This window comes from Phaseolus vulgaris, chromosome 8, assembly GCF_000499845.2.
Source record: "Phaseolus vulgaris cultivar G19833 chromosome 8, P. vulgaris v2.0, whole genome shotgun sequence".
In the NCBI taxonomy this organism is placed as follows: domain Eukaryota; kingdom Viridiplantae; phylum Streptophyta; class Magnoliopsida; order Fabales; family Fabaceae; genus Phaseolus; species Phaseolus vulgaris.
The window spans coordinates 52874725-52890874 of record NC_023752.2 but is presented as its reverse complement, the minus strand read 5'-3'; the positions used below and the strand labels follow the sequence as shown (position 1 = coordinate 52890874).

The 16150-nt window shown below is 33.3% G+C and overlaps 2 protein-coding genes across 13 annotated transcripts; both read left to right on the top strand.

The window, feature by feature from the left end:
* Positions 1 to 1342: 1342 nt before the first annotated feature.
* Positions 1343 to 11868, top strand: LOC137823961 (zinc finger protein CONSTANS-LIKE 9-like). Of its 12 annotated transcripts, none has more exons than XM_068629351.1 (8): positions 1389 to 1672; positions 1785 to 1856; positions 2524 to 2585; positions 2689 to 3289; positions 4691 to 4924; positions 5952 to 6253; positions 10918 to 11049; positions 11193 to 11868. In XM_068629351.1, exons 4-7 carry the CDS (start codon positions 2720 to 2722, stop codon positions 11045 to 11047), a joined length of 1236 nt encoding a protein of 411 aa, XP_068485452.1. In that variant the 5' UTR covers positions 1389 to 1672; positions 1785 to 1856; positions 2524 to 2585; positions 2689 to 2719; the 3' UTR covers positions 11048 to 11049; positions 11193 to 11868. The 12 variants fall into 12 exon arrangements, with proteins under 12 accessions (XP_068485450.1, XP_068485457.1, XP_068485455.1 ...); XM_068629352.1 differs by having other exon boundaries at positions 1398 to 1672; positions 2527 to 2585; XM_068629356.1 differs by lacking the exon at positions 1785 to 1856 and having other exon boundaries at positions 1353 to 1514.
* Positions 11869 to 14321: 2453 nt separating this feature from the next.
* LOC137825697 (probable E3 ubiquitin-protein ligase XERICO) lies at positions 14322 to 15339 on the top strand. Its single transcript, XM_068631433.1, has one exon. The coding sequence runs from the start codon at positions 14464 to 14466 to the stop codon at positions 14926 to 14928; it is 465 nt and encodes a 154-aa protein (XP_068487534.1). The 5' UTR covers positions 14322 to 14463; the 3' UTR covers positions 14929 to 15339.
* The last annotated feature ends 811 nt before the right edge of the window (positions 15340 to 16150 follow it).

The window sequence follows — 16150 nt, the reverse complement described above, 5'->3', positions numbered from 1 at the left end:
AGTGAGGGTGAAGGGTGTGGAGGGGGGAGAATGGATGGAGGGAAGAAGAAAAAACCCTAAAAGTTGGTGCCTACGTGTACAATCCACATTTGCATATTAATGACATTGTGTGTGCCAAAACATCATTAGTAATGCCATTTGTAAAAATTTAACATAAAAGACCAAATTACATACCTTTTAAAAATCATTGAGACGAAAAAGGTAATTATACCTTTAAATTACTTACTTAATAAGGAGTGAATCTGTCTGTATTTTTTTAAATACTATCAATAAAATTTATCTAATATGTTTATCTTAAAAATTAGTATTTTATTTTTTGTTTTTTTTAATCAAATCTTGTTTGAGATTATTTTAAAAGTTATTACTTATATTAAAAATATTTATTTTCAGTTTAACGGAACTGGATCAAGATTTATTTATTAAATTTAAAATTGATTTAAATCTATTTTTTTTAAATAAAAAATTAAAGAAACAGAAATCTAATTATTTTAATAAAAATCTCTTAAAAAAATTATTTGTCAAGATAATACATACATTAGAATACGTCAAAATCACGAGATATTTTGTTAATCTGTATTGGTTTATACAAAATAGTGCAATTTATAATCAGCCGAGTAATATCAATACAACAAATAATTGTAGCTTTCTTTTATATTTTTGGCAGAATAAAAACAATTTGTTGATATCGTGAGACGTTATATATAAAGTTGTGGATACTTCGTAGTTTTTATCAATAAGCTCTATTTTGTTTTGGGTTCCAATTTTGATGGATTAAAAAGTAGAAATGGTTTATAATTATTTTTATAATGTTTAGAAGATATTAAAAAAATGGTTGCAGAGAGTTGTGAAAAGAGTGAAGGGAAATGCATGGAAAGGCTTTAAAAGGAAGGTGTGAAAAGGCAACAGAAAAAGCGCAGCAGATTGTGAAAAAGCGTCACAAAATAATCTCCTATCTGTCCACCTCATCCAACATGTGACGCACTTTTTAGCAAAAAGTTCATCCTCTGTACGACAACTAATAATGCTCTTTTAGCATTTAACACAATAAAAAATGGAACCAATAACAACAACACTGTTCTTACCTTGTATTGTTACTACAGTGGCACTACCATGTTATGCAGAATCAGCAACTGTGGTGGTAAAAGCAACAGTGTTTTTTTGTGTGTCATGGCATGAAGGGGTGGACCAAGGACGAAGGAAAAGGGGTGTGGCCTAATAATAATAAATAAATACTGAACCTTTTGCTTTCACTGGGAAAGAGACATGGTCCCACTTGCAATTCAAGTTTTTTACTCTTTTGTTTTGCACTTTTTATCTACTAACACTTTTCCTTGCATTGCTCATGTCACATTACCTACAATACACACATCACACAAATGAACCCTTCCACTGCATTATTATTCTCTTCTCACACTCACACGTACACCAACCCTCCCCATCATATCTAATCTAAAATCTACCTATTCCTATCTATCTGAACAGAGCAGAGGAGAGAGAATCACACACACAAAAGGGTCTGTGCTTGTTCTCTTCAAAAGTCCAGCTTCCACCTCTAGGGTTCCTTTGCTTTCAATTTTTGCATAAAAATATTATTTTTATATTGTTTTTCTGAAAAAAGCAACAAACCCCTTTTCCTTACCGATCTTGTCCTCTCTGTCTTTCTTGCCGTATGGTAATTTTCTTGCCTTCGATCTCTCCCTCCTCCCTGTTCCATCTCTCGTACAAATACATGTCTTCTTTTCTTTTTTTTATTATTGAAAAAGTGCTTTTTTTTGTTTTCAAAGTTCGTGTTTTTCTGGCCTGAAGACTTTTCTGGGAGATTAAGATAAGGAAAAGTTGAGAATTTTGATAAACGGGTAATTGGATTTGATTGATTTGCTATTTCTGCCTCCTCTTGTGTTTTCTTGGTTTATGTGATGATGTTTTGGAGATTTTTCTGACTTCTTGTTGGTTGATAATTGATCTGCTATTCATAATTCTGTTGAAATTCCAGTTAACTTTTATTTACTAAGTATCCTACTACTATATTTTTTTATAAAAATGCGATTTTTCTTAACAGAAAAAGAAGTCTGGTTGGTTCTTTTGCCTGAAAACCTCGGTTGTATATATATTTTTTATTTTTTTATTTTCTAAATCTAAACCTGTATTTTCCTTTGGAAATTCTTTCTTGTTATTAGCTAATGCTGTTTTAATTATTTATGATTTAATTTAGTTTTATCTTTTTATCAATCTTCTTTAGAAATAATTGTGTGCTGTTGTGTAGTTGCTTGCTGCTGTGAGATACTTTTACCAGTTTGTTTGTCAAACAAATTTGTTATTTTTTTTTACCTTTTTTTCTCTCTTTGAGTTGGCTCTCTAATCTACAATTTTTGATCTTGGCTCTATGTTTTCATACTGTTTCATCCCAGTTCTATTACATTGTTCAGAGTTTGCATTGGAATTCCCTTTTCATTTTTCTTTCTCTTCATATTACTAAGTTGGTATCAATTCTTATCAAAATGCTTACTTATTACCTCTTTGCAGCAGCTGAATTTACAGAACTGAATTGTAGCTTCCTTCATCAGTATCACATTTTCCAACAGCTTGTAAGTTCTATGATATAGCTCGGTTTGATTTCAAAATCGTTGGATGAGAAGGATCTTCTGTTGCAGTTTTGGTAGATGTAATTAATAACTGAGAATTTTTCAGATTCAGGAACAAACAAAGAGACAGTTTAAAGATGGGTTATTTATGTGATTTTTGTGGAGACCAGAGGTCATTGGTGTACTGCCGCAGTGATGCTGCATGCTTATGTTTGTCGTGTGATCGAAATGTTCATTCTGCTAATGCCCTATCTAGGCGTCATTCGAGAAACCTTCTATGTGAGAGATGTAATTTACAACCTGCTTTTGTGAGGTGTGATGAAGAGAAAATTTCACTTTGTCAGAACTGTGATTGGTTGGCTCATGGTTCCTCACCGACTTCTTCGACACACAAGAGGCAGACAATCAATTGCTACTCTGGCTGCCCTTCAGCTGCAGAATTTTCTTCAATATGGTCCTTTTTCTTAGATATCCCTTCTATGGGTGAAGCGTGTGAGCAGGAACTGGGTTTGATGAGCATTAATGAGAATGGCAACAAGAGTGATTTGGTTCCTCCAGAAGGGCAGAATGTGTCTGGTTCAGCTCAAGTGACAGATCTACCCACCAAGGTTAAATTTTGGGCCGGCACATCTTCAATACCTGTGTCAGGCTCAGAACCTCGTATTCTGGACCAGCCACCTGGGCCTGGCAATGAATGTATGCCCAAGGTATAATCACATGTTTTCATTTGTGTCCCAAATTTACAACTGTACTGAATTTGATGGATATTCTAGCAACTGCAGAGAGTGAACAAAATTGCAAGGTTGCAAGAAATGGATTCTTTGTGTAAATTTGTTGGATGGTTTGTTTTTTCCACTTATAGCAAAGCCACATAATAATGAACAAAAAGAACTCATTCCTTGCAAGCATGAGATTTCATCTACTGTTCAATTGTTAGAATGTCCATCTATGGTCATGATTTCCCAACAGTTTTCTTCTGTCTATGATGCACATATATATTACATTTATTAGATACGGTATGTATCCATATTCAATACTCCTGAAGTTTCCAAACCCTTAAAAAAGTTATGACAATCCAATGCAACCACATTTGAAATATAGAAGCATTGTTCCATGATGAACCAAAAGTAGAAATTGTCCTCTTTATGAATGTTTTCAAAAAAGAAATGATATTGGTACTATTCCTGTTATGATGACAGTAGGTGTGGACATTCTAACAATGAAACAGTGGATGAAATTACATGCTTGCAAGGAATGAGTTCTTTTTGAAAATTATTATATGGTTTTGATATAGAGGTTTTACTGCAGAATCCATGACATAAATAGCTAAACTATCTGGTAATGATTCCTAAGTAGTTTCTCATCGTCTGCCTTTTTTTTTGGCTAAATCATTTTTAAATTGTGATTGATTTATCATTCATTTTCTAGATGACTATAACATCATTTGAAACCAACTTGCTTTGATTCTGCCTATATGCTGTTTCTTGGCCAAAACTATATTTTGTTTTCAGTTCACACAAATCTCAGCTTTCCTGATTTATTGTTAGATTGAACTCAAACCAGGAACAACTGAACTTTCAAAATATTTTTTCTCTTTTAGATACCTTCTGTGCATGCAACAGTAGCCAATTTAATTTGAAAAATGTTTAATTATGATTTCCTAGTCTATATCATACATTAATTTGGTTTGGTCGCTGTTGTATCTGTACCTACATTCTTATTCAGTTCTACATTTAAAAGTACCAAGGTTTTCCTCTTTCATGGGTTTTGAAGACAAGGGAAACAAAATGATGAGTGGTATGCAAATAATATGAATATTGTCCTTGTAGTTTCTTTACATGGATAATAGCACCTTATCTATTAGAGTTGGATATCTGTATATGCAACTTGATTACAGTACAAGGTAAGGACATAATGATGTGCTTGCGAAAATACAATAGCCTTGTAGCTTGCGTACATTGATGGTTACATGTTAACTACAAGGCCATTATATTTGATTCTTCCAACTTTTATCTTTTTATTGAAATTATTTGCACAATCCTTCCTTAGATTTCTATATTGTTGTTTCATCTATTAACTTAGTTAATCACCACATGATGAATCTGCAGTTGTACTGTCCTGGGAAAAAAAATTCTGGGATATGTGAAGATGATAATCTATATGATGATTTCATCATGGATGAAGTGGATCTAGAACTTGAGAACTACGAGGAACTTTTTGGGATGGCTCTCAGTCATTCTGAAGAGCTTTTCGAAAATGGTGGATTTGAGAGCTTATTTGAGGCAAAAGACATGTCTGCTAGTGTTGGTGAATCTCACTGTCAGGGTGCTGTTGTTGCTGAGGTACTAAAATCTCACCTTCCATTCCTGCAATAAAATTGTTTTTTCTATTATTATTCTTCGATCATCAGCTAATATTTCATATAACTGAACCGTTTATTGTTGTTGAGTTGTGCATCTATGAATTTTAGTGTCTTTAAATTTTACACTTTTCAACCATTCTTTAGCCTGTTCACTTGTGTATACCGTGTCTTGTTATCCCCGTGATGATACTGGCAATAATGAATATCTTATTTGCATGAGGAAATGATTCATAATGAATGTCTTGCTATCTTAATGAATATCGTAATTCAAGAAATAAATTTTCAACTAATGGGTGTGACTTGTTTTGTTATTAACTCAATTAATGGATCCACTTTCATACGAAATGAACACATATCTCATTAATAGACTTTACAAGAAATTAAGGGTATGAAAAGAAATTAAAAATTAATAGATTTGAAAATGGTCCAGTGTTTCCAATAAAAGGGACAAAAAAAATGTCCTCGTTTGTTTCTTGTATATGAGACTAGAAGAGTATTTTCTATGATGGAATTCCTTTTAGTAACTTTCTCCGAAGTCCTTATCGGTCTCTCTCACCCCCATTTCCATGGCAAAAATCCATGAAATCTACTCTCCTCAATGATAGTTTCAGCTATCTTCATTCTGTAATCAATTTTTTGTAAATTATACACTAATCTGCAGTATGTACAAACTGATTTTCCAAAGTGCTGAGGTTTAGTCCTGATTGCCTGGACTCTATTTTCCCAAAAAGTAGTAGCAGAAATAATGAAAAATATATACATGTTTCTTTTCTTTTGGGTAGAATATATAGGTGTATTTTAATTCCTTAAATCTCCTTTATTTATGTGAAGGTTTACTTATATTTGGAGTAATGGGATCTTTCTTTCCACTACCTTTGCTTGTAATGTGGAAGTTTTATTAGTCAATAGATAGAAAAAAATAGTTTCTTTTGTGGGCTGAGTTGAATGATCTTACATCTTCGGTTACATATTTAATATCATGTCTAATTTTTTTTTCTACTTTCTAGGGATCATCTGCTGGGTTGGTCAATGCTATCCAATCAGCATGCAGCAATGCAGCATCTGCAGATTCAATGTTGAGTACAAAAACTGAACCAATTGTTTGTTTTACGGGAAGGCAATCTCAATCAAACATTTCTTTTTCTGGTGTTACAAAAGAAAGTGCTGGTGACTATCAAGACTGTGATGCTTCTTCAATGCTTCTTATGGGAGAGCCTCCCTGGTGTCCTCCTTGCCCTGAGAGTTCTCTGCATTCTGCCAACCGTAGCAATGCTGTAATGCGCTATAAGGAAAAGAAGAAGACCCGGAAGTAAGTTAATGTGCTGATTATATTAATAATATAGTTTTTAGAATAGGCTAAGTAAGCTTTATTCAAAATCTGTTTTGGGTAGTACCTATAAATATGCTGTATATAAGTATGACTACCTAAGGGAGACCTTTTAAAGCTCTCAAAAAATATACTTTCTCTTTTTCTTTATTTTCTGAAGTTGGTATCAGAGCTGGTTGATCTTGCTTTGCTTATCCTTATCTTGTTTGGATCCGTTGTCACCACTGGCTGTTCAGTTTTGTCTGATGACCATCGGATCTGGATTGTCTCCCTGAGTGGTGGCCAACTTCATCGGTCCCATCATTAGAAACATCCAAACTCACCTCCATGTGCTACCTTCTTTCCCCTGTAGCTCAAGTGCACAAAACCCACTCCCCGCCTTCCCATCGCAGGAACATTTAAGAAAAGTTTAATAGAAAAAATTATTTATCTTGGGCAACCTCTGTGGAACTTTGGTTTCTTGGCCAAGGGTTCATGATCACTTGAAAAGAATGTAGATGAGATCTCATCTAAAAACTCTGCACAAGGAAAAAAGCTGGATTTTCAACTTTGTGCTCTATTGTGGCAATGAATGGAACCCAATATGTTGGGAACCCTTAGAACTTTCGAAACTTGCTCAACCTTTTGAAAGAAGGCTCAAGGTATCTTTGCAAACAACATTCCGTGTGTGTATGATTCTACCCATAAGCTAGCATCTCTTAAACAAGCAGATCATGATATGATGGTTTTTATTGCCGACAGTCAATCTGCTGTTGAAGAACTAAAGATGTTTATATAAGTTGATTCCCTAGAAGAAATCAATAAAAGTTGGACAAAATTTTATATGGTTATGGTCCTTCATGTAATGAACTTAGATTTTGATCATATTAGGTATCAAATCCTAACTTGTCAAGAAATTCCAATTCCTGCCATGGAAAGTTTAACAATACAACTTCTTCGTGTTACAACACTTAAAAGGTAGAAATCTTCAAGAATTCACTGAATCTTCAAGCATGATATTTGCATGTGGATGAGGGGGTCAGGGAATTAGAAGAGGATGTGGGGTAGATGATGTCCTCAATGTACATATTATAAAATAATGAGTCATTGTTGTAGGGTCTATATCATTTAAGTTAGACCTAATGCTAAACTTGGTTGCCTAAAAACTTGATTGGTGACCAAATGATACATTTAGATATATAAGCTCGATTGCAATGATACTTTCTCTCTGGTGACCAAAATTACCATTGTTCGTCTTTTCCTTGTCATGGAAGCCATTCATCATTGGCCTCTTCATCAATTGGATATTAAAAGTTTTTCTCTTTATGGCGATCTAGAGGAAGAAGTCTACATGTTGCAACCTCTCAGGTTTGTTGCATAAGGAGAGTTTGATCCGATTTATAAATTGCATCACTCTCTCCTTGGTCTCAAGAAATCTCCACGTGCTTGGTTAGGAAAGTTCAGTTCAAGCCTTTGGACTGAAACACAGTGAAATAGATCATTCAGTTTTCTGCTGTCATACCTCCCTTAGAAAATGTGTGTACTTAATAATGTATGTTGATGATATAGTCATTACTGGGAATGCTGCTGCGAGAATCTCTCAACTAAAGGAACACTTATGCAATCGTTTTCAGACTAAAGCTCTTGGAAGTCTCAAATAGTTTTTGGGCTTTAAAGTAGTCCAATTAAGGAAGGTGTTGTAATTTTTAAAGGAAATATGCTCTAAATATCTTAAAATAGACAAGTATGATCGATTGTAAGCCAGTGAATAGTCCTATAATTCCAAATCAAAAATTAATGCCAAAATAGGGTGAAGCTTTCTCTGATCCTAAAAGATATAGAAGACTAGTTGGAAAAATTATTTATCTGAATATTACTAAACCAAATTGTCTTTTGCAGTTGGTATTGAGTCAGTTCATGCAGACTCCTTGTATTGATCATTAAAATGTTGTCATTCGTATCCTAAGATACCTAAAAAAGGCTCTGGGACAAGATCTACTCTATGAAGATAAAGGGAATAATACACAAATCTTTGGGTATTGTGATGCTAATTGGGCAGGTTCTCCTGTGGCCATGTTCTTCTAGGGACAAATGCTTTATAACAAGATATTGTGTTTTCATTGAAGAAAATATTATTTCTTGGAAAAACAAGAAACAAAATGTAGTTGTGCGATCAATTTCTGAGGCTAAGTACAAGGCAATGACATCTCTCACTTGTGAGTTTGTGTCGGTAAAGTAGTTCCTCTTAGAATTAGATTTTGTGAAATTCGGCAAATGAAGATGTATTGTGATGATCAAACAACTCATTACTTCTAATCCTATGTTGACTAAACACATAAAGATCGACTATCAATAAAAGTTGCTATCCAAGGAAATTGGTACCGAATTTTGTCGGATCCAATGATCAACTTACAAATGTGTTGACAAAGTCATTGAGAGAACTTTTGATTGAATTTATTTGTTCTCAGTTTGGTACATATGATACTTGTTGATTATCTGAAAATGTACCCATATCAACTATAGTATAATAATTTGAAGTACGAGTGTCGAACCCACGAGGAACAATTTCAATTAAAATTGTGTTTCAATGCTCACTAAGTATATGAACATGGAGAGTGGGTTTGTTCATGATGAATTGAAAGTACAAAAGTCACTTTGCATATGAATATTAAAGAGTAAAAAAGTAACTTAACAAGAAAATTCAGTTAAAGAGATTGGGATTGAACTTCATCTATCTTACTCATTTTTATTATGGATTGATAAAAAGATATATATATATATAATATTCAGAACTATTGGTATTGATGCAACATATTAATTCATTCATACTGATTCCTCAAGTATGAAATTCATAAGAAAAATTTCTTAAACACTGATTCCTCAGGTATTTAGCAAATTATCCAACATTATGAACCCTAAGATTGGATAAGATGTGGAAAAAAATATGATATGAGCTTCTTTCTCTCTTCACTGATCCAAAGCTTCCAGAGCAGTGTATTTGTTTTTTCACTCCTTTTCTTTGTTTTGACTCTGTTCTTTATTTGGATTAATGAATTATCGCTTGAGCCAACCGATTCTTGCTCAGACAAGAAGAATACTTCAACATGAAGAAAATTCTTCTTGCTCAAGTGAGCCAATTCTCGTATGAGTGAGAATGACTGAAAATCACCCACTCTATGGACAACTCTCGCTTAAGTGAGCTGATTCTCACTTGAACGAGATTTTCACTACAAGGCTTCTTTGTCTCTGAATAGTTCTCACTCAAGTGAACATGTTCTAGCTTGAGTGAGAATTGTGCAAAAGCTCCTCTTATATATCTTTTCCTGATTACTTAATGCATCTTCCAATCCTCTCCTTCCTCCATACTTAATTACCTGAAATTTTGTATAAAATTGGGATTAAATGACTCCATTTATCTCATGACTCATGAACATATATTTGGATTCAATAATTCTCAAATTCGGGGTGATTGCTATCTCAAACAACAATTAAGACCAAAAGTGACCCAATTTTATCATGTAAAATTTACTAAATATTGGCACTTATCAACATACAATCTATATGCTCCAACTTGAGGGGAAGTGTTAAAATGGCTTCAGAGTAGGCTAAGTAAGCTTTATTCAAAAGCTAATTTGGGTTGTACCTAGCTAGGAGTACTTGTTTTTTACTCTTTCATTTCTCATCATTGTATTACACAGATCTGCTGTATATAAAATGACTACCTTAGGGAGACCTTTTAAAGCTCTCGAAAAATATACTTTTTCTTTTTCTTTACTTTAGCCAAAGGTGTTGACACCATAATACTATTGGTTCTTGGTTGACATAAAAGTACAGGACTTTATTCTGGTCTCTACACGGGACTATTAATTTGAGTCTGAATTTATGACAATAACAGCAACAGACCCTTATCCTATTAGGCGGAACCTCTATACAGGGACAGATTGAAGGGGGAATTGGGACTACTCAATTTCTTTTAAGAAATTATAGATTGCAGCTTTTTATGTACATTATAAAATATCTCTGGTCTTGTATTCGATTAATACAATTATTCATGTTAAATTCTGTCCACTTTTGCCTGCATAGATGTTTTATGGACCTGTCCTTTACTCTACTAATAATCTCGTAGGTGACCAAACTACCTTAGCCAAGTTTTGTCATTTTGTTCTCAATAGGCGATTGTCTTATCCTCGCATTTACATTTCTTTCTAAATCTTTGATTTGTATTACCATTCATCCAATAGAAGATCCCCATGTCTGGTTCACATTATTTTATGGCTTTTTGTTGGCACCACATACCTCCGGTTTTGTCATGTTATTGACCAGCTTAACAAGCCAAGTTACCCTTCTCTTTACACTTTCATTTCCCAGTACCCTGAAATGTCAAGGCTGTATTGATGAAATAATCAGGTACCGGAGCTTTCTACCAAAATAAAGGCACACTAGTTATGCAAATGGTTGTTTCCAAATTTAGTGCATGATATTGCTGAGGCTAGATTGAACACAATCTGATCTGCCAATTAAAGATATTTTGTCACTAGTTTCTTTAGTTTAGTTTGCTAGCTTTAGCAATATAACTAAATGCTTATTACTGGATTTGATTTATTTCTAAATGTTAAGGCTTGGTTGCTCTGTTGGTGGTTTAACATCAATTTTGGTTATCTGAATAGGTTCGAGAAGAAAGTAAGGTATGCCTCTCGCAAGGCTAGGGCTGATGTCAGAAGGCGTGTGAAGGGCCGATTTGTTAAAGCCGGTGATGTCTATGACTATGACCCTTTGAGCCAAACCAGAAGCTTCTGAGTGTACAACTTTTAACCATGTTCTATAAAAGGAAACAAAACACCCGTATAGTTGCAAAGAAAACAGTAACTCTTACCTGAAAAAATGGATGAAATTTGATACATTCTTTATCCATGCAGTGACAAACTGTCTGATTTGATCACAGGGGCATAGATTTTCTGAAAGGGGAAGAAGATTGTAAGCAGGCCCTATTACAATGAACAGACAGTGTAAGCTCAGGAGCAGGTTGTGTCCTTCACTGCAATGGACACCCGGTTGCAATTTCTGCTGACACGACAGCATCACAAACTGCCCCCTTTTGACAATGTGTCATGAATTTTGATTGCCCTTCTGTTTAACTTGGCAAATCCTGCTTCTTCATTCTAATCTAATGCAAAATTCTTTTAGTCCTCGGCCATGATCTTGCTCATAGTTTGTCATATTTTATGTCAACTCCTCACTGATCCTAAGTCACATGTACAAGTGCCTATGATGGCATGATAAGTGGCTCAATTTGATAAATTCTAGACAATGTTCTACTCTGTTGTAGGCTGTAATATTTTGTCCCTCTCTTTGCCATGTATTGTGCAGAATATACATATATGCAGTTAGAGGTGTAATGACCCAACAGTTCCTTAGGTATGACAAATTGTAAATTTGAAGGTTATTTATGTATAGAATAGGATGCTGCTATTTATAATTTTGATTACAAAACGTTCTATATTGAACATTTGTAACAGTTTTGTTTGTATTTTATTTGAGTGCCATTGATACACTTCAACTACATGGCATTTTTGCTTCAATTGTATGCCACTTCTGAAAAGAATAATGTTACAGAACAACCTTATGATCGTGTTTTTTTTATCAGCAAACCTTATGATTGTGTGTTAGCATTTTGATGAGTTTTCTTTCAATTGTTCCTATTCTTCCCCTTTGTGAGAACAATAATTTTTTTCATATATTTTATTTGTAGAAATATTTAAAAATGGGAGGGAAGGAAATGAAAATAAGAGGGTTTAACATTTTCTTAAATCGAATTTATCTTTTTCTTTTCTTTCTCATGGTGTTTGGCCAAATTATTTGTACTTTTATGATTTTACATCCATTGGCATTCTCAGCAAGCATTTTGTACTTTGAAAAATTATTTTTAAATTTAAATTTAGATTTTTTTAATTTACATAAAGTTTAAATATAAATTAAAATATTTAAATTATAAGAGACGTCTAAATAGTTAAGTTGATATAATTTAAAAGTACTAATGTATAATTTGAGTAAGCAGTAAAAGTTAAATAAAAATAGGAAAAAATGTTGTTATTATTATTAACTATTAATTTTTTTATTAAACATTATATTAATCTGAAGGTATATTAGGACAAACTAGGGAAAAAAGCTTTCTATTATAAAGTATTACCGTTTTTCTGAACAATGTCCTAAATTAAAAATGACAAGTGTATAAAAAGTAACTAACATTAAATCAAGAAGAAAAAATATATACTTGAATATGTTAATACTATAGAAATATTTATTGATTTTCCGAGTTAATTAATAAAATTGAACGAGAAATATCAAATGCTGAAAAGAGAAAAATAGAAAAGCTAAAACTTAATTTTAAAGAAGAAAATTATGAAAGAAACTTTAATACTGAAAAATATTAAAAAAATCACATCACTATGTGCAAAAAATATCCTAAAAGTAGAAACAAGCAAAATAGAAAATAAACTTTTTATATTGAATTATGGGAGGAAAATTTGGAAGTATATAATTAGTTTCGTACAATATTATAAATCAAAATTAATTTTTTTGTCCTAAAAATATATATTTAGTGTATGAACCAAACAAGAACATATTTGTGAAAATAAGAGTTAATAATTTTGTACTAATGGTGTAAAATCGATTTATCATAATTATTGATATGAACTTATTTGTGAAAATAAGAGTTAATAATTTTGTACTAATGGTGTAAAATGATTATTAAAAATGAGCACACTTATTATGAATAATACTAATAATGAAACAATATCTAATAACTTATCTTATCTTTAAAAGTGTTTATAATTTATTATTACAGCATGTGACAGAATAAAAAATTGAGTTGCTGTAAGCATAAATTGAGGCTGAAAACAAGGATAAAGTATAACAATCCAAAATTGGAAACATGGCATGGAACACTATTTAGGGTTTAAAATAAAAATTAGTTAACTTTATCCTCTCAACTCTGCTAATATGATTCATTCTCCAACATAAATTATGACTGCATAAATACTGCTTCTTGTAACTTTTCTGTCTCTTTCCCACTTTTTTTTTCTAACTGTTTTCCCATTATGATTACGAGTTTTTTTATATATATAAAAGAAATTGTTAACCATAGTTAATGGATGTATCCTTAGGAATGAGGTAACGTGTAACCATGGTTAAGGCACTGGGTGTTGTTGCCAATAATGAGTCCCTGAGATGGTGGGGTTCTTCTTCTATCTATAAAGCAAAGAGAGAAGAAATTACGGATTTTCCATCTTTCCAGAACCGTAATCTTCAAAACCCACTTCGTAAGTCTCATCAAAATGCGTTCTTTTTCTTCTGGGTTTTCAATTTTCTTCTCTGGGTCTTTTGGGAATTATGTGTTTGTGTTCGAAATTGCTAGATCGTGTGTTGGGTCTGGGGTAGTTTGCTGAGGACATGTGAAGTTCTGAATTTTATTTTCCTTTTACTTTTTAATCAAAAAATTGTTTTGGTTTTGATCAAAATATTTCTCCCTGATGATGTGGTTTGTGTTAGATCTCGTTGATGATGAAGCCACCAATCGAATGCTTGCTATTTAATTCCGTATTCTCAATTTTCAATCTGGAAATTTTGCAACGTATCACATGCTACTTGGGATTTTAATTTTTGTTCCTATTCTTTTATGTGTTTTTCATTCAAATCAGGATTGTGAGGTTTCTGGATTTGTCTCAATTTTTCTGTGTAGCTGGTCTTTCCCTTGAGAAAAGGGACAATTATATGTGTGTGTTTCTTGCAATTTATTATGTCAGAAACTTTCATATGGATATTTTATTTTGGCTGAATAACTTGTGAAGTCAACAATTATGACAGCTATATATATAGCTAGAATTTAAGCCTGACATGTTTGTTCTTTCTATCTGTTATTTGATTGTTCACTATCTTATTTATGAATCATTCTCTTAATTTTGTTTGAGTATTTAATGTTCTAATATTTCCTTTGTTGGGTTTACAGGCCAGATATTAAGAAGAAACCAACAGAGTTTCCATACTTGGTGTTTCTTCCTGCTTTTTGGTTCCTCATTTTCATGTTTGTGGATTCTTCCTGATCCAAAGGGAATCCAGTGTGTCTTCTTTGCTCAGTTTTGAGCTTCAACAGTTGCAACTTGCAAGAATTTTATTGGTAACTTGGTATCCTTAAAGGACTCTCAGCATTGATCAAAATGGGCCTCTCAAGTCTGCCAGCGCCATCTGAAGGAGTATTATGTGTTCTTCTGGTGAACACTGTCTTGTCAATTTCCATATTTAAGGGCATTGTTAGGACAATCCTACACATTGTTGGAATCCATCTTTCATCATCCACCACTTCTGCCTCTTCACCAGATCCCTACCAAACTCCACCTGAGTCATTTGAATTCCATCTTAGTCCCTCTGAGAGTTACATTGAAGAGTTCAGAAGCCGGACACCAACACTCAGGTTTGACAGTGTGTGTTGCTGCAAACGACCTGAACATGACTGTTCTGTATGTCTCACTCAATTCGAACTAGAATCGGAGATTAACCGCTTATCGTGCGGCCATCTCTTCCACAAAGCTTGCTTGGAGAAGTGGCTGGACTACTGGAACATTACATGCCCACTTTGCAGGACTCCCTTGATGCCTGAAGATGACACACCTTGCTTTCAGTAAGCAAAATGACTGAGCATGCCAATAAGAGAGTTCCATGTACAGTGTAGTGTACATATTCTTCAGGGTTTTTGATGTTCATGCATCTGAGTTCTGCCACCTTTTTAAGCTTTAACCTTTTGCCTTTTATGGTCTAGAGTTTGTGGAGGGTTTTGTTTCCCCTTTTTCTGTATGTGCTCTTTAGCACAAATGAGGGGTATACTTTTTGCTTGCATATTATGTTTGTTCATAATGCCCACCTTGTTTGGACCTCAGCCTTTATTCTATGTTGGGCATTTTGATCCTAATTTGGAAGCATGGGTTGTAGAATCCATTTGTTTTGCCTTTCCAACTCTCATCACCATGTATATATAGTGTAGTCTGTAAATAGTTGTGGTTGGCAATAAGATTCAGTTATCACTAAACAATACAAAACCACTAATCGTTTTGGTTCTGCTATATATTGAGGATATCTTGTTTAGTTTATTCTTTACATATTAAAATGGGGGTGTTATTTTTATTCTTTTGCTTCTTATTAAAATGTCATAATGCTCTTTTTGAAAATATGATTTTTTTGAATACAACAAAGTATGATATTGGATCTATGTAACTAGCCCTACCAAACAGCTTTGGTTGATGTTGATTCTGTCAAAATCTTATGCAAGTAGCGACCATTCAGCCGAATGACAGATTAGCACAATTATGCAAACAAACTGAAATAGGCCTTTAAGGCAGGTTTATGTGGCGTACTTGCATGTTTTCAGTATTATATTCACTGACTCTGTAGCAGAGCCTCCAAATAAGTGCAAATGCTTTTGCATTTCTTTCGGCTTGAAAAATATGAAAATCTTGGTAGAGTTTATTATAACTGGTAAAAGTGGTTTATAATTTTTTTAATAAGCTTTATGTAGGAACTCATTCAAATAAGTTATATTTGAAGTTTATAGTTAAGTTTATAAATAACTGTGTGTTTCAAAATATTTTATTGAATTGTTTATTTACAAGCTTTGAGAATAGAGAAATGATGCCCAAAGAATTGGATCTTCCAACACTATGAAAGGAATTGTCTGAATGTTACTGCTGAGAAACATAATATGCTTAATTGACCTTCATGGTATTTATTTTGAAAGTCATACTATGAATTTTGATTTAGTTAACAGTAAAATTGTTGACACTGACGTGCAGAAGTTAATGATTAATGATGGAGGAGTTGAATGTGAAAAGTGAAAGTGAGAAGGTGTGGAAT